General features: G+C 28.4%; 1 protein-coding gene across 1 annotated transcript; it reads left to right on the top strand.

The window, feature by feature from the left end:
- The first annotated feature begins 15587 nt into the window (after positions 1–15587).
- On the top strand, positions 15588–23192 carry LOC113385950 (solute carrier family 22 member 4-like). The gene is made up of 9 exons (XM_026623767.1): positions 15588–15821; positions 16541–16641; positions 19053–19215; positions 20627–20803; positions 20871–21020; positions 21165–21386; positions 21501–21715; positions 22100–22287; positions 22885–23192. Exons 1-9 carry the CDS (start codon positions 15592–15594, stop codon positions 23107–23109), a joined length of 1671 nt encoding a protein of 556 aa, XP_026479552.1. The 5' UTR covers positions 15588–15591; the 3' UTR covers positions 23110–23192.
- The last annotated feature ends 38 nt before the right edge of the window (positions 23193–23230 follow it).

The raw sequence follows: 23230 nt of genomic DNA, 5'->3' as shown, positions 1-23230 counted from the left end.
TATTTGGTGGGATTTTATAGTTCCCAAAAAACTATTGTCGCTTATCATATTTAATATTTCAGGAGAGGATCTAATGTCACTACTCTTTGATATCAAACTGGCCGAGGTGAGTATTAAACCCAGAACCAGTGATTCCCATCTATCTTCTTACCGCATAATTTCGAAATGTAAGGTATTTTTTTTAAAGGATTGACTCAAAATCAAATACGATCATCAGAATAAGCAATTTCTATATCTCTATAAAATCCTTTATGTGTATGTATATACACTATAATATACCTCTTAATTTAATTTATTTACAATTTCATATTGCATGTATAAAGAAAAACCAAGTGCGTAAAATAAAAACAAATATTAGCCCAACTGATTTAATATTTTTTTCATTTCACTCATTCAAAAGACTATTTGTGAAAAATGCAAATAATCATATTGTTATTCGCAAGAAATTTACATCTTTTGATCCCACCTCTCGGTGGGATGCAATTCATCGAAATGTTTACCTCACAATTAGTGTACCTACAGATGTACGTGAGAAAATGTTAAATGTATTAAATAACTAACGTTCCACGTTTAAGTAATCGTTTAAAATTACATCATACCTTTTTAATGCAAATTTCGTGATACTTTTGATTACCACTGTTTTTTTTTTGTTCATCAATAAAAAATGAGATCAAAGCGTATATATCCAAAATTTATGAAATACATTTTATCTCTTAATTACGAAGAGCAATTCTCATTCAAGAAACACAAACTTCACAAAACAAAGTAATGTACTAATATTTTATGAAAACTAAATATTAGGTTATTAATTATTTAAAAGGAGTCGATCTCACAAAACTAATCAAACAAGTCTCATCCAAAGTTTTTGATTGTATTTTTTAATTGATGTTTTCGAAAAATACACATTTACCTTTTACAATTTTAAAGATACGACTCATCAAAAAATTGTAAAATAATTTAATCGGATCATACCAACAATTGTTTGAAATTGTTTGAGAAACAAGTTACATAAAATTCAAAATCAGACTAAAGATTCCATAATGTTAACTCAAAGATTGTAAATGTAAGCAAATTTTACATTATTTAAATAATATTAGTTTCATTATATAAAAAGTATTCATTTTAAAGAATAATTTTATATTTGAATTAGACAAGTTGCATATTTTTAGTTGTATTGTACAGAAGGTGATGCATTTATATAAATTAAGCAATTAATGTTAGAATTTCAAATGTTTCTGTACATTTTTTATTAAATGTCAAGGTTAGGCACTATGCGTTTGCTGATATGAATCTTCATAATTTACGAACACATTTTCTAGTAAACTAAACTTGCTTTTTGTATTGAAAATAAAAGAGTATTGCATAAAATTAATTACAATCGCACGAGAATCATTATTAACATATTTAAGAGAATAAATAACAAAAAATAGCAAACTGATGATTTTTGTTCAAACGATTTTGTTTGTCAAATTTTCTAAAATTTTTCTAGCAATTACTCGTTCAACTAATTATTTTACATGGACAATACTGGAATTAGATTAACCCCGTATTGTCTAAATAATATTCAATAAGACACGTAAAATATTATAGAGTTAATCGAAGGATCACCTGAATCATGCAATAAAACTTATTCATTAAAATTATTCTATATTCATCGAAGATTCATTTTCTTTGAAATTATAATAATAGATCTGCTATACGAGATAAACCAGTCTATAATCACGATATGTTATTACTTAACTAACTAGTATATATAACGTATGTGTTAACAATAAGTAATCATTTACTAAATAAACAAGATGATTTATTTAATTGCATTAGGGCTAAAGATAATGAGACAGATGTCATGATATGACCTCACCTAATCAATTGATTTACATGAAACTCAATTAAATGTCTAGAAAATCTATGCATAAATGCATACATTGGATCATTGCGTAAGATATAATAAAATTTACATATTCTATTATTAAAATGCACGCATATGCGTGCATAACAAATTTAAATGCATTAAATTAAATCAATTATGCTGGTAGAATTAATTTACTATATATCTCGATATTTTTAGCTACAGTATGTTTTTTTTATTCTTCATATAATACATTAGTCATACGAATGAGTAATATTTGGTAATATTAATTTGCTTCTGATTTAATTATATTTTATAACTAGTTGTGTATGGAATTGTGTATTATAGAAAAAATTGATATTCAAGATATATGTAGCACTTAGCTATTTAAGTAGATACAATATTTTTCCGAAATATATAATAACAAATTCTTGAACAAATTATAGAGATACAATTTGCCAATTATCGAAGAACTGAATACACTAATCTTTAAGGCCAATAGGTATTACACAGTATTGTAATTTTCAGAATCAAAAATAATTCGATCTATTTACACAAACTTTAATACAAATCATGCATGTGTACGTTTATATGAAATTTCTTATCTTTTTTTTTTTGACTACGCAAAAATATAAATTGCATTTTTGTTACTGAAAAACAAATGTTTTATAGTTCGCGTTATATATAAATAAAATGCATTTTATAAGAGATTGACAATAGTATAAATTTAGTTTTTTACGTTTTCATTTTATTTCTTACGCCTATTGCTGTAGCTATTAGTTCATATCCATTTTGCGATAAAACCATATTAGAAAATTACCATAAAGCAATTATATCAGTTTGTGCATTTAAACAGTAGTGAAGTTTTTTTTAACAGCCATATGGTTGAAAATATTTGAAGTCAAGTAAATATTATATATATTTTTAATTTTAGTGGAGAAATGACGCCAATATATATGAGACAAGTCAGTGTTAATATTATAGGATGGGCAGAAGTAAAGGCGACAAATGTGCAGGTATTTGTTTAAAAAATGTAACCATCTATTACCACCTTATATTTGGTTTTATCTTAGTGACCAGTGACCACACCCTATATCTATAACACAGTTAAATAATTTTGTCATATACCATGGCAAATAAAAATCACTTTGAAAACACTTCAATTGCTTAATTTCATTTTTCGCAGAAATGATGTTCAATATATCATTGACACAACAAACTGCAAAACAACACGTTCTCAAGTATTTACAAAATACTTCTACTAATTATTCGAAATATGTATTTAGCGTTTATCAATTAATCGATTTGTTATAAACAGCTGCAATATCCACTTTATTAATAATTAAACTATTTAATATATAATGAATAAAAAATATTATCTCATACAATTTTGTTCAGTTTTGTGTGTAATAATTTCTTTACGTTATCAAACACATGTGCAGTTATAATATTTTTTTTTATTATAATACGCTTGAATTTTCAAATATAAATATAAAATTGTCAAAATTGCTCTGGTACAATTGCTTTTAAGCGAAAAACATGTCTATTTTTTGAACGATATTGGTTAATGGGCGAGTTGCAATTATTAGATTAGATAAAACATATTGAAATTAAAAGTTATTTAGCAGTTTCTGAATGATCAAACCATTAACTCGTTATATTCGAATTATCTCACTGAATGCGACTATAAAAAATGAATTAGTTTCATACTAAGAAGAAGGTGCATATCTGAATAAAATTACCAATGAAAAAGAATGGCTTTTAGGAATATTACTAATAATAGTAGTAACAATTGAGGCACTTTGATTTCATATTCGTTCATTATTATCTGTTTTTGTCCTACGTGGCTTTTTTTAGGACAAACCATTGATTATCCTATACTTGATATAATTTGGTTCTAATTTATCTAATGGTGATTATATATGATTTAATTGGATGCAGCAATGTCTGGGAAAGCTATTTTTATTTGAAAATATACTCATGATCTTTGAAGTTAATTGGCGCCTCACCGTAACATCACAAATCCCTCTATTATATTAATTTTATGAATTGGAAAATACTTCATTCTACATATCCATATAAATAATTATATTTCAAAACCTGTCGATCCTTTATATTATTCATATAAACGTTAATCATTTGGCAAATATGTCATTTTTGAATGCAGATACTGATATACTTCTGCATTATATATAATACATGCTAATTATTAACACATCATTAAATAAAAATTATCATCTACTAAGGTGATTGACTTTAAGAATCAATTACAAGCCAAGTGTTTATTTGCTCGAAAATCCTGTTATAATACGATTGTTACTGATCATTTATCAAAACACGTTCACTTAGATTTTAAAATATTTAAATATTTATATTCGTTCGCAATTGTGAAAGCAAACTGGCATATTGCATTCTATGACGTCAGTCGCAGCACAGTTCTTGTCATTATTGGTTTAAGTGTGTCTTCAAAGACGTTACAGGAAATGGTCCATCATCAAATAAATTGATGACGAATTGACCATAGACTAAATAAAATAATTTTGAAAAATAAATAGATTTTGTACTCTATATACAATGATATCATGCAATTGTTTTGGCAGAGTCATTGAACTATATGCATATCGAATCTTTTCAAACCAAAATATATTTCATAAGATCAGACACTACTGTTGAAGATGATTACAGTCTGCGGCCATCAACTCATACAGAGCAAAACTTCAATTAGCTTAACATTTTGTAAGTCGAAGTTTAAAAAACACTTATTAAAAATAGTAGAGGTTATGCCAGCTTTGTAATTATATAGTTCTAAGAGCGTTAGTATCAAATTCAAACTAAATTATTCAACTTTGTACCTGTCGACATTTGTACAATTGACTTTTTCAAATAGAATTGTTCTTTTTGAAATAGGACAGTGAGTGATTGCTAAAGCAAAAGATATTTGGTTCAATGTGGTATGATTCTATTTAAATATAGAAATGGTCAAACAAACGGAGAAAATTGTTACTTTGCACACAGTTTTACCAATAATAGGAAATTGAAAACAAAATCATGAGAACATGTAATTACAGAGATGCTGTCAAGTCAATTGTAAACAAAGGAGTAAAAGAGGTGTAAAGGTCCATTAATCACATGATCGAGTTTTTAAAAATTTGTGAACCCCCCTACCCCTTAGTGATACATGTTGATATTCAAAATTACCCCCCTCCCCCACCGAACATCACGTGTATTTTTAGTTACGTGAAAAAAATGCAAAATTTTTGAATTTTTTTGAAAATGTTTGAACTTTTTCAAAAAAATTAGTTAAAAATAAATAGACGTGATATCTTACTATAACCCTCCCTCCCCCACGTGGTATTTTGTGATTTTTTGTCACCTCCCCGTAAAAACCTCACGTGATTAATGGACGCCCCCAAAGTAGTATCAATGCAACAAGTTTATTATTAAAACGATTTTGACTTACATTATGATATACAATATAATCTGACAAGATTGCATTAATTGTAACGTAACTAAAATTCACAGATTTTCCAAAAGAAATTCGTACAAATCTTTGAACCCACAGAAAGAATAAGCTTGATAAACGACTTACTAATAAATATTTCGGACTTTTCATACTCTAGTGTTTTTCTATAAACAGCCAATTCTAAGATTTCACAAGGATTTCACACAACATTCACACTTTCTATACAAAAGTGGATATTGAAATTAGCAGCATTCTTCGAGTATTTTTTATATTCCCCGTTTGACGTCATCTTTTCCCACCCGCATGGTACTTATCTAGGAGAAATGTCGTTTTAAAACAGGAATTATTACGTTTATATAAAATTACGTCAAAATATAATTAAATTTAAATATTTAAGCTGGACGTGATAGAAAATGAACGAAGACTTTTATTACAGTTATTAAAACAAGCGTTACGCATGCGGAATTTTGTACGAAATTATACCTTTAATATGATAGAAAAATATGTTGTGTAAATTATTAATGCAATATTTTTAATTAATTTCAGTATCCGTATCAAATCCGTATTACATATGATTGTGCAATTAAGTTTCAGTTCATTGCAATTTACATATCTTAAATCATCAATTGAACTAAGAATGTATGTCTTACAAAAATCCGCCATATGATATCCAAAAATAAATTTTCTGGAAATGTGATTTATTATAATAATTTACATATATGTACTCTGTGTACGTGTACCTACATTCAGAATAATTTATCATAAAGATTTGAAAATGACGAGAAAGACATTTCCGATTTTTTGTCGACTTTTTTAAATTCTTAGGAAGCTAAAAACGAACATGTCATAAATTCACCCAAATTAAAAATTACTTTTATTACTTATTAAGAAATCAATCACAATTATTTTTAAATCAATCTTAGGTCGGACTGGCCATTTACTATGTCATAATGCTCGAAGATCATTAGGAAAAATTATGATTTAGAGCTTATTACGTTACGAAATTTTAATCTGAAAAAATTTAAAAAAAAAGTTATACAGTGATAAAAAATTTAAAAAAAAAGTTACACAGTGATAAGTCTTTTCCTTGATGATCGGTAAATAGTTTTATAAGAAGTAAATTAAAACAATTAAATACCATATAAATACCAAATCTAAAATGAAAACTATTATACTATTGTAATTAAATTACAATATTATATCACTGGTTCCATAATTATTGCATCAAGTGTAAATTTAGCATTTAGCAGTATTGAAAACCATTCTTTGTGGCGATCCTTGCTAAAAGCAAAAATTGGAATGGTTTACTACTCTCGCCTTGTATTTTGGGCTAAACATATTTTCTTATGTGCAAGACTAAATATAGAGTAACAATTGAAAATTACTCTTTTATTCAGACTATTTTCCAACAAATAATTGTAGTATATTGCCTAAACTTCGATTTTATATTACTAAAAAAAGATTAAATATCTAAAAATTTTTAATATGACAATTTGTCGGCACTCTGAATTTCAAATTGTGCATACTCATAAATAAATCGTGGGATTCACTGATTTTACGACATCAAAAATCCTGAATTAGTTTCATGTTTACATAAATTACACATCCGTAAAAAATACGTCTAGATATAAAACTAGCAAAATCATCGTAATTGAACCAAGAGAATAATTTGAAAACTACACAACGCATATTAAGTTGTTCTAGGAATGGTTTGACACGCTAATAATTTACGTCTGAAATCTGCAAACAATCCGGTTTACGAATTTCGCGTTCAAGTGTTATCACTAAACAAGTTTTTATTAGACAAATCGATCCTAGTAAATTAGAATAATATACAACTAAATAAAATATTTTACATTCCATTGACATTTAAATGGTATCCACAGACAATTTTCGATACAATTCCATATTCATTATCGAAAACAATCTTGAATTGCACGAAATACGAGTTTTATTCAAATAGCTGATACCAAATTAGTCGCATACAATCTAAACAGGTTTGCTGTGTTTATTTATAAAATTCGACCAGTATTAGAAATTATATTCATGCAGCATTTATGGCTTAAGAATATTGCATGTGTTTCGTTCATGAACTTAATCGTACATATAAAGTACAATAACGTTTTTTATATGGTCATTGAAAAAAGTTTTCATGTCGCGCATTGACCTCGAAACTGTCTTTGGCTAGCGATTTTTTATTTCACTATACCATTGATTTATGAAATAAATTGTGATTCATTCATACTTGAACTATATAAATTTATCAGCAACTATTTGAAAACAATTCAGCTATCTTTGAACGGCTTGTGAATTGTTCTGATTGAAACTTTATCTGGGTTCACTATTTTTCTGAAACCAATAATTTCTATATTACACTATTCATACAAAAATATTACCTATAAATCTGAAATTATTCGAGCTAAAGGCAACGTCCTCATAATCGCATTTATTTGAATATAAACGTTTATTTTGCATAAAGTTGGCAGGCTGTCTCTGTATTCATAATTCCGTCCGAGATATCAAACAAAAATTCATCTAATGCTTTTGGTAGGATTTCTATCCAGCACATGTATGACAAAGTTAGAAAAGAAAAATCTTTTGAACGATATTAATTATTTACGAATGAGGGACATTATATTAAAGTAAATAATGATGTACTCGTACCAGACATTATCATGCAAACAATTTTCAAAGAAATTATCAAGCTAAAAAGTATTTTCTAATTATAAAATTATCGAACGAAAACAAATGTTATGTTATATTATTGCTCTGATGGCTGTAACCCCCATAATATGAGTAAAAATTAGCAACCACTAGCACTGGGTTTGATGTCGAGTTCGACCAGCTCGATATCAAGCAGAATCTATCAATTTTTTTCTTGAGATCAAGACTCTAAAAATAATTCTATCCTTTATTTTGTGTTCTTTTTATTAAATTTATAAATGTTCATTACTGTTACTAGATGTTAATTATTTAGAAGTTGTAATAAATATAGTTATTAAAAAAAATCTAAAAATATAATATCAAATGAAAATTGTTTTCTAGAGACAATGTTGCAAAATATAAGTATATAGTACAATTAGTCAAATATTAAGATCGAATCGTAATATTATTGAATGTTAAATTTCAAGATATCAAATATTTTTTTAATCATTTAAAGAACATACTAAGCAGTAATTTTTTGCCAAAACTTTAGTCACTAAAGTTGAATAAATAAAAAATAGATACAATAGAGTTTAGTGTATCTATTTTGTATTCATTCATCAGATCTATTATACAACCAGTGGCTGATGATAAATTGTAACAAGTGAAAACTTGCATTTCAAAGGTGAACATTAGAGGAAATGCTACAAAAATTATTAAGACAAAGTAACAAATAAGTATCTAAATATGTTACAACTAGAGAAAAAGCTACTACTGGGTTGCCTTTAAACTCCCAACGTTGTGATAATAAAAAATTCTCTAAATTTGACATTCAATATAATAGATATATTTTAATTTGAATAGAAACAATAATAATCTGAGAAATATTATAATATTTCTCACAATCAGATTATCTTAACGAAACTATAATTTAACATAACACAAATATTCAAACCGTAATTTGTGATTTGTATATTTTGATGTGTTTTGTATAAATCTAAATGATCATGTGGATTGATAACTGGACTGGCAAGTTTTTTTATGAATTCATTTATAAACAATTCAATTTGTGAATGAATATACCACTAAAACAATATCTGGTTTGTTTTTTGTTCCGCATGATTCAAAATAACTTTTATGGAAGGGAATTCAATCCAGATTTGATACAAATAATTTAATAAAATCAAGTCAAATCAAATAATAAGAATAATAAAATTTACAATGAAATCAACTGATTTTTATTTGTTAAAGTGTTACGAAATTGAATTATTAAAAATGCGGACATACAAAACACACACTCGCACACACACACATCCATTGTTTCTGAGGTATGCCAAAATGTTCAGAAACCTTCAAAACGTCGAGAAATGCAAAAATTTTCATTTTCGATTTTCGGCCCATTACTATAACTACTCTACGGAAAGTTAGTAAATTAACTTCAAAGTAAATTAACTTCAAAGCTTGCAATGAATTTATATTTATAGTCCGAAGTGCCCAATACTATTTTTTTCGAAAAATGTTAAATGCTTGATAATAGAAATGTTTTATTGAATGAGTTTAATTTTGGCTCATGAACTAAACTCATAATGGCATTATAAAAAGATGAACTAATAAAGTTTGCTATTTTGTCGTAAACACAATTAACAAACATCAAAAAATCCAAAACTGGAACAGCTAGATAGGGTATTATTCAAATGGTTTAGAAAGGCCAAGATTTAGGAGTGGTTAAGAGTGTAAGTAACTATTCTGATGGTTGGCTCAGAATCTAAGTTTCGACATAAAATTCAAAGACTTTATGTAGCTGCAAAAATAATATCAGCAAACCAAACCTCTGCAGAAAATACAAAGACAAGTTTGAAAAATTTCTGTTTGATAATAATTCAACTCTATATTGGAGAGAAAAAAAATTACTCAACAAGAAAAACAAAGACAAACTGACGTTTTTAGCATGTGCCAATAACTACCGCCCTCTTTAAACACTGTTTTTCACCATTTTGTACTCTAATTGTATTTTAATTGTAAACCTAATTGTTTTTATAATTTGATATAATATATCAAATTATAATTTGATCAAATCAAATTATAATTTGATATAATATATCAAAGATATAATTTTTGACAAAGACAAATTGACTTTTTTAGCATGGGCCAATAACTACCGCCTTCTTTAAATACTGTTTTTCACCATTTTGTACTCTAATTGTATTTTAATTGTAAACCTAATTGTTTTTATAATTATCTTCGCCTAAGAGTCCGTCACATAGGCCTGAGCGTGCATGGTCTAATGTACTAGTATAAAAAACTCGAAAAATCAAGAACATACTTCAGTTACGCTTATAAGTGATACAATATTTCTGTACTATAAATAGTCCAAAGGGTTATTAAGTTCCTCAGAAAAAATGCCGTCATAACAATGTAAACATTGGCAGAGTAAAAACCAAATCAGTTATCAGCTATCGTTTTTCCCCACACGCGTAGCCTACAATACGTTGTGCCAACCTGCCGAAGACGTACTCTACAAGGTCTACACCGTTGGGATGAATGGAAGTGCAGCTGATCACACCGCCTGCCCGGTCAGTTATAAGAATATTTTGTGGACGCTCAGATCGATCAGTCTGTGATTTGCACCTGTGCAAATACGATTATCAACGTAGGTCATCAAATATCGGACGCACGACATTTAATTATTTATTGGAAACACTTGAATAATTATTATTAATTTTTATCGTCCGTTTTGAACTATTATCATTACTTATATATCTTGATTTAATTTAAAAAGCAAGACAAATTTTTAAGAAATACCTGTAAGAAATCATAACAGTGAAAGAAATTTATTTTTTGTTTTGAATAAAATCACGGATTCAAATTTTTCGCGATTGTTCATGCTTACCGTTTGCAATCGTATCTTTTAACAGTTTGTGTTTGTTTTGTTATGAACATGAATTTTGTGACATAAAACATGTGATATTAAAAACTCTCTGGAGAAATACATTAACTTAATAAGGTACGTATCACCATATGTCAAGATTAATTATTTATAAGTGTTAATTATCAATATTTACCTGGACACCCAATTAATGTTGCCAATGGTTTGGCAATCGATCTAGAAATTTTAAACGACGACCAAAAATTTGCTGATGTTCAGGGCGGAACAGGTGCAAATATAAAAAAAATCCATATTAATAACAATAGCTTGAAATTTGGAGAGTCAAATTATTTGTTATTTTATATAATAGTCAAATTGGAAAGATAGCTAGATCATTTACAAAATAGTTAAAAAAATAAGATAATTCTTTGTCTGTTTTACTTCAAATCAATCTGCCTTTTCATATAAGTATATACGTATTATTATTAATTGTAAACTCTGATTAATTAAACTTTGCTAGAATACCTATATTAACTAGAGAAATACTTAATATTAATTTCTTTAAAATAATTTTTCAATTTTAATGAAAATTTTTAACCAATGGAAACTATAAAATTGTTTGTTGAATGTATATGTAAATTATTAAAAAATGTTACTAATTACTTCTTTGAAATAGAATTTAAAATTAAATTGAATGATTTTGACTTATTTTGATTATATATTTTATGTTATGAAACACAGAAATATTTCATTGTATGTAAATTACATCAGATCGATAAAAAAATTGCTTTTCAAAACGGAGATCTAATTATATGTGCACAAAAACATCGATTAATCTGAGGTTGCAATTGTGATTAAACTTGAGTCAGAAATGACATTATGTTCGCTGAAGCAATTACTAAAACAATAAAACATTCCATCGTTTAAAATTACCTTAATTAACTAAAAAAAATTCAACTCTATGCAATTTTTATAGCTGGAATATTCGGTTCTGAAAACAATGTTATAGAAAATGATTGTTATATTTAAAATTATCGTCTTAATTTCACTGTTAATTAATTATTGAACACTTGATATAGAAGAATCTTTCTAGTTTATTAGCTACATTTTAATTTAAAATAAGCAAGAGGAAATAAAGTAGATTATTTCTTACCCATTTTATATAAATTTCTTTGGTAAAATGTATCGTGCGGATGACGATTTTTGAAAAAAATTATTACATTTTTTATTAAAAATTTCATTAGTTAAAAACTACTACGCAAGTATCAAATTAATTGTGAAGTAGAACACAATTATATCTTTCGAAACAAAAAAATACTTGCGGGCGATCTAATATTAACCAACATAAATTGTTTTGCAAACCAGATTTTTGTAGGAAGACTTTGATACTAAAGTGATATTTTTGCCCACATGATTTTGAATATAGACCGTTTGTTTGCCTTGTTAATTTTATTTTATTTTTATAGAGAGACATTCAGATAAACAATACTTCAAGAATTATACCAAAAGATTCCAACCAATCAACGCTACTTGTTTTTTTTTTAGTTTTATATGATTAATACTTTGTTGCTTATATATCTTTATCTAACAGAAAACATGAAAAGTCGACGCCTCAAATAAATAAGAACTTTGATCTATAGTTTACTGCATTATTTGGATTTTTTCAAATATTTACAAACGTAAATATTTGCCAAGAAGCTTGCTGGTGTTGTGGGCAATAAGAACAATTATATTAATTTTTGGTAATTCTTTGTTTTATAATATCCATCTAATATTTTTCGGAAAGTTAATTTTATTTGAAAAATAAAATAATTTTTTATTCAATATTTTATAAAACATTTATAACATGTCAACATGAAAAAAAAAGTGTTTCAGTATTACAGTAAATAGTTACTAAATCAGCATAAATAAAACAAGTAGAGTAATTTAAAAACTCGATATAAATCTGAGATTTCATGTAAATTTTTTTTTTTTTGTAACATAGATAATTAATTCAATTTTAAATAAACGTGCAATTTAACAAATTAAATTATAGCGTTTTATGTAATTGTATGTTTTAATACCGGAATGATATGATAATTTTTAATGAATAAATCTGTGGCAAAATTAATTTAATTCACGCTCTACGGTCAATTAAACCTGGTTAGATTTTGTCCATACTAGTAGACACGTGCGGTTTTATATGAGGGCACACCTAGGCATAATTTTCTTCAGCATCGTAAAAAAGTATATCTCAATGTCTCAATGAAATTTATTAGCTCTATAATAAGCTTTGATTCATTTGGTTTCACAGATCGTCGATTCCAGCCACTCGCATTTGCATCGCGTGCAAATCTATTGGCAAATACCATTCATAAAATAATAATTAAATGCAAACAGACTATGAACAACAGATGCTAATAACGCAGGAAATAAACAATACGCAAATATTAAATTAATTAACGACCTTCGCTAATGAAATATTCTTAGAAATTAATGAACGTCTACCGGCCGCCCCATGAGGAAGAAAGATGACTATAATCGTCATTTAATAAAGTACCTCGCATCATGATTACTTATCTTCGAACACTTTAAGGAAGATAATAAATGAAAAGTGAAATGGTTCAAACTTCTTAATTGATTAATATTAAATTAAGATATTAAAATTTGAATTTTTTGCGATATATCAATGACATTGTATACATGATACAGAATTTATACGAGCACAAATATTACTCGAGAGGAGTAAAAAGATCGAACATACTTTTTATATTAAATGCGTTTTTCACAGAACAGACTTTTCACGTACTGTTGTCACGATTTCTCAGTTCTACTCGACCGATTTACTTGAAATGTTCAGAGAGTCTTGTTTATAATATACCTAGCCCTAGTAGCCCGAACTAACATCATCCCAAATTCCAATTTGTACTATTTTTAAAAAATTCGAGAAACTCAAAAAAAAAAACAATAAAAAAAGACACTCTTTTTTCAAACAGTCGCCAATTTGTTAGTTCCGGCGATTGCGACATCATTGTAGATTCATAATCTTTTTATTTCTTTTATTTCGAATGGCTAGCAGGGCTAGAATCATGGCAAGACTGAGGTGCCAATTTTTTGAGACCCCCCACTTCATCAGCTGCCAGTTTTTCAATTTTCAACTTTTTTTAAATTTTTTTTTTATATTTTAATAATATTAATAAATAAGTGGTAAAAAAATTATAGTAAAAACATTCAGTAGTATTTATAGTAAAAATGACCTAAAATTCATTGCTCTACACTAGAATACCCCCTTAAATCATCATTCTGAGTGAATATGAGGTGAATATCAAATCGAATACGGAACTTAAAAATGCGGTATAAAATCCGGTATAAAATCATTAAGTTAAAAAATGTATATTGTTGAAAAGTTTAAGCTTGAACTTTATTTATATTCCTAATTCATTTATTTTTATTTCTTTTGCCTAGCTTACTTAGGGTATTTAGCCAACAACATTTCATTTTTATATTCTATACTATATCTCCATATATAACTTACACATTCTTATAAATATTCTTAGGACAATTCATGAACCATTAAAAGAGAAAATCTAAACTTGCATAAAATTAGAAAATATTGCTTTATATGGCATTTTATCATCCACAAGTTTCGTATGGTAACATCTTAATTACCCAATTTTAATATTATTAATCTGACATTGCGAGATGTTCAATACTCATACATTACACAAAAGAATAAACAATAATTCATCGGAAGGTAATTGTCATGATTGATTAATATAATGTTTATTTATAGTATTTCTTGGCAGCGGTCATGGATTTTTTATAACAGTACCATCGTACGCATCGAGCATTTAAAACATTCAAGGTTTTTTATTTGCAGTTGTCAGCTTAGAAAAAGATCAAAAATACGTTTTTTTAACAACTATTACTGTGATTTTTTAATATTTAGCAGTCACATTATTTTAACTAAATTTAATTATTGCATAATATTTCTGATTAGAATGTTAGTGTTCCATACATAAAATATATCAATAATACCAGTCGAGTTTGTGATTACCATTTTCTCGAATATTTTAGCCCAAAAAATAAATATAAGTATATTTTGCTAATCGAAATTTTCAATTTAAAATGTGCAAAAAACTATATTAATTCTTGAATTTTGAGAATTAATATTCAGTATCTTTTTATAACACAAACAATAAATTTATTAAAATGAATTGGTTATAATTATATCATTTATTTTATATTAATGATTCTTTAACAATTTCATTTCTAGAGTTTAATTTTGTTATTAAATCTAAATAAAAATCTAAAAATACTCAACAAAATGGAACACGATTCAATCAACAAACATTCTTCTGCATACTTGAGACATTTAGATGAAAAACAATATAATAGTAATTATATTTTAGCCTTGCGAAGGTCAGATTTCAGAGATGAGTTAACTAACTGTGAAAGTATATGAGGCGTAAGAAATTTCTCATTGTCATTTTACACCTCAGTGCCCTGAAAAAACTCCTGCAATATATTTATGATATTAATTTTTAAGCAAAATATCATATCACATAGTCTAGACATGGAAATCGAACACTCTGTTTTGCATAATAGTAGAATCCCATTTAGAACTATAATGTGTATCTAAATAAATACTGCTAAACCTAGAAATTAATCACTCATCAAATATTTATAATCGCAATTGCTGTTACATTTGTTGATTGAATTAAAAATTAATATTTTAACCACAAATTAATATTTTCATTATAGGGTTCAAACATCAATTGCAACACAGCAATGGAGAAGAAGGATGCAATTTTCGATAGAGTTCTAGATTCCATCGGTAGCGATGGAAAGTTCCAACATCGCTTTAATTATCTCTACAATGTATTTTTCGCTGTGGTGGCAGCAATGCCTTGTATGAATATCATTTTAGCAATGTCAGTTCCTGATCACTGGTGCCATGTACCAGGACGGGAAAACACCAACTATACATTGGAAGAATGGAAAAGACTCACATTACCTGTGTAAGTAGAAGAAATTAGATCGTAAAGCTCTAATTGGTAATTAAAGTAAAGCCAATACAAATTTGTGACATATTCATTGCAGTATCTTCAAATAAGACAAATCTCAAATATAAAGCGTGTTAGTAAAATTTTAATTTTTTATGAAGACATAGTTCAGGGGTTTATCAAAATACTAAGGAGTTATTAAAAAACATCCTAAAATATTAAGGATCCATAAAAAAATTAGGGAGATTCATGTAACTTGTTCGAGAATAAAATGCTAGCTGCATCATGGCTAATTATAATTTACTGAAAGGATTTTTTAATTTTTATATTTTGGCCTCTGCAAATTCATCTATAGAACACCGATTCAAATTAATCAAAATCTTAATCAAATATCTCAAGTATTTCACAGCAGCAGTATAAAACTTAATATGCATATCAATAATTGCTTTATCATAACTAAAATTATCAATGTCAATCAACAAAACTAAATTGTATAGTACTGAAACTTAACATATTAATTGATCTGGTTATATTTTCACTATTAATTTGCATGTTCATTTTTAATTCAGTTACAATTAAAATTTCAATTGATAATTTTGAATTCAACATGTGTAAATTCTGTAAATAGCATGTATTATAGGCTGTGATGTAGTATAGATGATAACTGCAAATGTATTTAAATTATGTATTTAATAATCATTTACTTATCATAAATAATTAATTTTATTCCTTAGGTCTGTAGACACAAGAGGCCTTGAAACGCTGAGTTCGTGCGAGATGTACAACGCGTCGGACTGGACAGACAGTTCTGAAGTTCAGAATTCTCCAATAACGGGTAATTACCTGCACCTCTGACAATAAATTCAGATAATAGATATATCACATGATAGTAATAAATTAATATAAAAAGTTGTATATTGTATAAACCTCAGAAGAAAGATTTATGAAAATGTCAGGCGTTTGCGTAAATGGCAAATATAAAAATTGTTTTTACGGTATTGGGTGCTTGTGATGCATATGGGATCCAATAATATAGAATATATATAAATAGAGAAAGCGGTACAAAAATCTACACAAATACGTTAATACCTGAATTCTACATAACAATATGTTACTCCCACACAAAAATATGAATATCATCATGTGGACGCATAGACATAAAACCTGTACCAACCAATATATTTATTTCTTTCGAACACGGCGCTTAGTATAAATTATTAACCTATTTCCATTTTGTATGAAACGAGTAATTTTTTTTTGTGTAGATAAAGTATGTATAAATTGCTTCAAAAACTTTTGTCGACAATTTGCAGAACAATATTTCAATATAATTTTCTAGAATCTACAAGATAAGACAACTTATTTGCTTTCTAAGAAGCATCAGACACAGAAAATTTGCAATATTTTATTGTTTTTTTTTTAAATCTGCTGTATTTTGATCTCCGCCCATTAGAGCAGGCAGTATCTTTTAGACCTCTAGGAGCAGCTATTAGTAAGCTAATTGAATTATTACCGTAAATTGTTGTTACCGTAAAGTCATATAAGCAGTTGTGCTGATTTTAGCTTAATACTAGTCTGTTTGACATATGGCAACCCAAACAGTTGCCACATCTCTGTATGATAAATTATTATTACAATTTCTGTAATAGTACGAGTATGGTGCAGCAATGCCGGGTGAGGGCTATTTTCACTTGGCAACATATTGCTATCTATATTTCCAAGAGAAAATCGTTGTCACTGTTGCCTGACAACAGACTGCTCGGAGTGGGTATCGAACCCGAGACCTCTGAAACAAGTCCCGTCCCTCTTAACCGCTTACTTACGGGCGAGCCCACCGTAAATTGTGATGACTAGAGAGAATAAAGTATTTTTGAAATACTTTCAATGTTTTTATTGTGTGAATAAATTATTCTTCTTGCATAATCGGAGGAACGAATCAACCGATTTTGATGGCCAACCATTGCCTTCAAAGAGATTTTGGACCAAAAAACATCCAAAATGTTTTTTTAACTTCCCGTAGGGTAAGTTATTGTAATGGGCCGAAAATCGGAATTGAAAATTTTTACATTTCTCGACGTTTTGAAGGTTTCTGAACGTTTTGGCATACCTCAGAAAAAATGGATGTGTGTGTGTGTGTGTGTGTGTGTGTGTGTGTGTGTGTATGTATGTATGGATACAAATTTTCGCCCACGTTTTCGGGCGTACGGATCAACCGATTTGAATGGTTTAAAAAACATTCGATTCCTATTGATAGGGAAAAGAGCTGATTAGTTTTTGGCGGAGGCAGGTCCAGCATTTTCGGAGATACGGAGCAAAGAGTGCAGAAAATAGAAATCGAGTTTTTGAGTGAACGGAGCATCCGATTTGAATCATCTAAAAAACATTCAATTAGTAATGATTGGGAGAAGGGGTTATTAGTTTTTCGCAAAGGCAGGCCCAGCCATTTCGGAGATACAGAGCTAAATGTACAAAAAATGGCAGTTTTTGAGAGAACTAAGCGTCCGATTCAATTGATTCAAAGAACTTTCTGCTTGTTTTAACAAAATAATTGATTTTGGAAAAAAAATTTTTGTTTCATTTTTTTTTTTTTTTTTTTTTAATTTTTAATTTTTTGTATATCGAAAATAATTCAGATTTTATTTTTAATTCTGACTCTAGCTTTAATATACTTTAAACAAATAATTTCAACTCTGCAATTCAGTTGATATAATTCTTATAAATATTAGACAATGTTACAATATTTATAATAATCTATTTGAAAGCATTCAATATTCCTCGAACATTTCGTTACGGTACGGGAAGTTCCAGCAATTTGCCTTAAGGCACGATGCCACCCACCCCACTAGTTAAATTCAATATATCGAATGCGTTATGAAGCATTTTAAATAATAACTAGTGACGTATATTGCCTAGGCCAAATGTTCTTTATTCAACCACCCTCTCAATAATGAATTTTATCCAACCAACTTTTTCAAAAGTTGTCGCTACCAATTATTTGCCACAAAATTGCAAGCATTTAACATATCCCACCACTCCATCATTCGACGATTAAACAAACCTTACACAATCTATTAATCTTGTATGATATATCAGTAGTTAAACAGCGATTAAATTTAATGATATGCACTCTAAACAGCAATGTACTTCATAATGCTGTATCATTGCAAATTAACGACCGGCCCATTAACCAGGTGTTATCATATGCAAATATAATTACTATTATTCAACTTTTATTTTTTTCCTCAGAATGTCAACACGGCTATGAATATGATAAGACGTGGTTCGACCTGACTGTGACGTCGCAAGAAGACTGGGTCTGCGACAAGGAACTGCGTGTGACGAACACGTTCGTCATTGCTAGAATCGGGGAAATGATCGGAGCTTTTGTCTTCGGCCAACTAGGAGACACGTGGGTAGAACTTTTATAAAATTACTTCTATCAGATATTCTGCTAGGAATGGAACTGGTTCTAGAGTCGGGATCGGTTTGCCTTGATTTAAGACTAGGTTCTTATCGTCAAATATCGTCAGCGATAGGATTCTTTTTACCAATGCGTTATATCTGATTCCAAAGATCGTCTCAAGACTTCATGCGTTTCATGCATGATTATTATTTTTGTTAAGCATATATCTTTTACACAATATGTATAAAGAATATATTTGAACAAATAAAATAATTCTGTTACATTGAGAGAAAGTATAACTCAAATTCGACAATTCAGTTGATTTAGTAAACAATGGACAATACTGATATAATACTTAAAACCTAAAACTTGATAATTTATTAGATTTATCATTTCCAGATAATGTAACATGATTTTATGACATAATAAAAATTATGTACAAGTATAACTAAACTAGTGGGGTGTATGGCATCGTGCCTTAAGGCAAATTGCTGGAACTTCCCGTACAGTAACGAATGTTTTCAAATAGATTATTATTAATATTGTAACATTGTCTAATATTTATAAGAATTATATAAATTGAATTGCAAAGTTGGAATTATTTGTTTAAAGTACATTAGAAGTATAGTCAAAATTAAAAATAAAATCTGAATTATTTTCGATATCAAAAAATTTTTTTTTTTGAAAAAAAAAGTTGAGACTGAATTTTTTTTTTCAAAATCAATTATTTAGTTAAAACAAGCAGAAAGTTTTTGGAATCATTCAAATCGGACGCTTAGTTCTCTCAAAAACTGCTATTTTTGCACATTTAGCTCTGTACCTCCAAAACTGCTGGGCCTGCCTGTACCAAAAAACTAATCACCCCTTCTCCCCGTCATTACGAATTGAATGTTTTTGGGATCATACAAATCGGACACTCCGATCTCTCAAACACGATTTCTATTTTCTGCACTTTTTGCTTGGTATCTCCTAATCGGCTGGACCTGCCTTTGCCAAAAACTAATCAGCACATCTCCCTATCAATAGGAATCGAATGTTTTTTGAAGCATTCAAATCGGTTGATCCGTGCGCCCAAAAACGTGGACGAAAAATTGTATCCATACATACATACATACATACATACATACATACACACACACACATCCTTTTTTCAAGAAACCTTCAAAACGTCGAGAAATGTAAAAATTTTCAATTTCGATTTTCGGCCCATTACCATAACTTATCTTACGGGAAGTTAATTACCCTACGGGAATTTAATAATATAGATATAATATAAATATAGGTCTAGCATTTTATGAATAATTATATTGCATGTTGGGAGTAATCTTAAATATATATTTATGAATTATAAAAAAACTTTATATAATTATTTCTATTTTATTAGTGTTATAATAATATTTCAAACTTCAATTTTCAGATTAGGCAGAAGACCTGTATTTTACATGAGTTTAGTTCTGATAATAACGGGGAAAATAATTAACTTATTCTTAACGAGATGGTATTCTTGGTACAGTTTTGGTGCACTTATCGGAGCACTAACACAAATGCCTTTATTCCAGACCGTTATGGTTATTGGAATGGAGATATCAAAAAGGTAACATACTATATTTCTTCTGCTTGTTTTAAATCTCAAAAAATTGTAACGTTTCTTGTACTTTTAGTGAGGATAATTCGCATATAGCAATGTTGCAAAACGTTGGATGGACAGTTGGAATATGTCTAATGCCATTAGTAATGTGGTGGCTGAGAAATTGGTTCTACTTTGTAATAGCAACGTCATTGCCTTTTGCTATGTTTCTGATAAGCAACAAGTTAGTATGCAAAAGTAATATTTAATCATCAATTATTTCATTAATTAAAAATATGAACACCGACTTTTATGTAAGGGACATTACGTCATGTATCATATGAAAAAAGTGTCATGGCTTATATTTATTTTTTATATAATCTTTCAGATATATGATTGAATCCCCGCGCTGGTTGGCAAGTCGAGGAAAAATGGTACAATGTGAAAAAATGTTAAGAAGAATCGCTAAAGTTAATGGCACTACATTAAACGATGATGCATTGGAAATGCTGAAAATACATTCCAGTAACCCCGAGAAAATATATGGGGTTATGAGTTTGTTTTCAAGTTGGAGATTAGCAAGAAATACTATTATGATTGTTACATGCTGGTAAATCAATATAGTCTAATTTAAATATTAATTTAATTATTTTGAATAGCTACGTTTTTTAATTGCTTGAATACTTTAGTCATGATTTTTAATAGCTGATACTTTTAATTCCAGGATCGTGGGCGGTCTTAGTTATTTTTTGTTGATTCTGAATGTAAACAATATGGACGGAAATCCATTCTTAAATTATTTATACCAGGGTCTAGTCGAGATGCCGGCATATATATTTGGAAAATGGGCCACCAATAATATTGGAAGAAGATGGACAGCGGTCATGGCCTTCTCTGTTGCATTTATTGTATCGTTGCCATTACTTCATACGACATTAGGTAATTTCAATCACTTATGTTGTACAACAATATCATAAGTATGTAATAATGATTATTATTATTCGTACTATTTTTCTAAACAAACTATTATAAACAAGCTCTAAAATTTTATTCAGGTACCTACTAAATTTGTATCGATTTTTTATGAATAACAAGAGCATTTGAAATTGATATTAAATAAACAATTTATCTAAAAGATTTTGTTTTGTACTATACATATATTATGTTTTTTTTCTCTCTGTTACGTTTAAATTATTAAGTCGCCTGAACAGTTTGTAACTGCACTAACCTCAACAGTAAAGTAATATGTCGATTTGTCGATATATCTTATTTTATTTTGAATGAACACAAGTATTTTCTTTAAAGATGCCTTCTCTATTCCAGATCCGGAACTACATATTTATACTAGTGTTCTAACAGTGCTTATAAAATTCTGCATAAGCACATCATTTTATGTGATGATGGTACAAGGCGTTGAAATTTACCCAACATGCTTGAGACAAACTGGGATTGCCTTGGGAGTACTATCAGGCAATGCTCTCGGAGTTGTTGGACCATATGTCGTATACTTGGTAATAAAACAATATTATTATTAAAGTTGTAAAATTTTGTTTTATTTTGAAGTAAGTAAGCAAAAAATAGTTTGAATCTTCATTAATCTTCAATGATAATTAAATATCTTCAACTGACAATGATCTACTAAATTTACATATTATCGAGATAAAGCTGGCTGTAAATGAACATTCATTTATTCTTGAATAGCTCGAAATAATAATTGGCAAATCACACAAACATTAAAATTTGGGGGAAAGAATCTCGAAGCGTTTGACTTTATAACGATGAGTTCAAATATGGACTATGAATACCCTGATATCAGTCAGTAGTGATATCAGTTTTCATTGGAAAATATAGTGCCAAATAGTCACCAGTCCAATATAGCGTTAAGAGATTTTACTGCAATAATTTCAAAAATCGAACTGGTTACCGTTCAAAAATTAATAAAATAAATCATAGTTACAGAAGACCTTATTTAAATGCCCACTAACAGCGTAAAAATAAAAGACCTAGAAATAAGCAATCGTTCGCAATTAGATTTTTCACCATTTTCAAATAGTTTATATGTTAGTAACTAAAATTCATTTATTATAACTTGACTTATAATCTTTCAGGGAACTGCTTACGACGCTCGATACCCATATCTGATCTTAAGTTTACTCATGTTAATTGGACTGACTGCCCAATTACTTTCACCTGAAACATTACATCAGAAACTACCCGAAACATTAGCCGACGCCCAAGTTTTTGGTTCAGATCAAAAATTTTGGGCATTGCCAAAGAAAAATAATCACGATATCCTTCTTCAAGATGAAAAAATGAAGATATCATATCCTTAAAAAACAAATGTAAATTTATGAGAAAATGAGGAATGCTTATGGATATTTTGAGTGATTTGTGATGATTAATATTTAACTATTAGAAAATAAGTAGAGCCAATTTCTTTCCAATGTTCTTAAA

Source organism: Ctenocephalides felis, unplaced genomic scaffold, assembly GCF_003426905.1.
Source record: "Ctenocephalides felis isolate EL2017-DRISC unplaced genomic scaffold, ASM342690v1 CF-g0.4_SCAFFOLD_03571, whole genome shotgun sequence".
Taxonomy (NCBI): domain Eukaryota; kingdom Metazoa; phylum Arthropoda; class Insecta; order Siphonaptera; family Pulicidae; genus Ctenocephalides; species Ctenocephalides felis.
Note: the sequence above shows the minus strand (reverse complement) of the source record. Positions and strands in the feature narration are given on the sequence as shown.

What these genes read in the sequence shown, in the direction of transcription:
- LOC113385950 (XM_026623767.1), top strand. Translation starts at nt 15,592, where the DNA reads ATGGAGAAGAAGGATGCAATTTTCGATAGAGTTCTAGATTCCATCGGT. An exon ending in TCAGAATTCTCCAATAACGG is followed by an intron (nt 16,642 to 19,052) that starts GTAATTACCTGC and finishes TTTTTTCCTCAG; the next exon opens with AATGTCAACACGGCTATGAA. An exon ending in ATTACTTCATACGACATTAG is followed by an intron (nt 21,716 to 22,099) that starts GTAATTTCAATC and finishes TCTCTATTCCAG; the next exon opens with ATCCGGAACTACATATTTAT.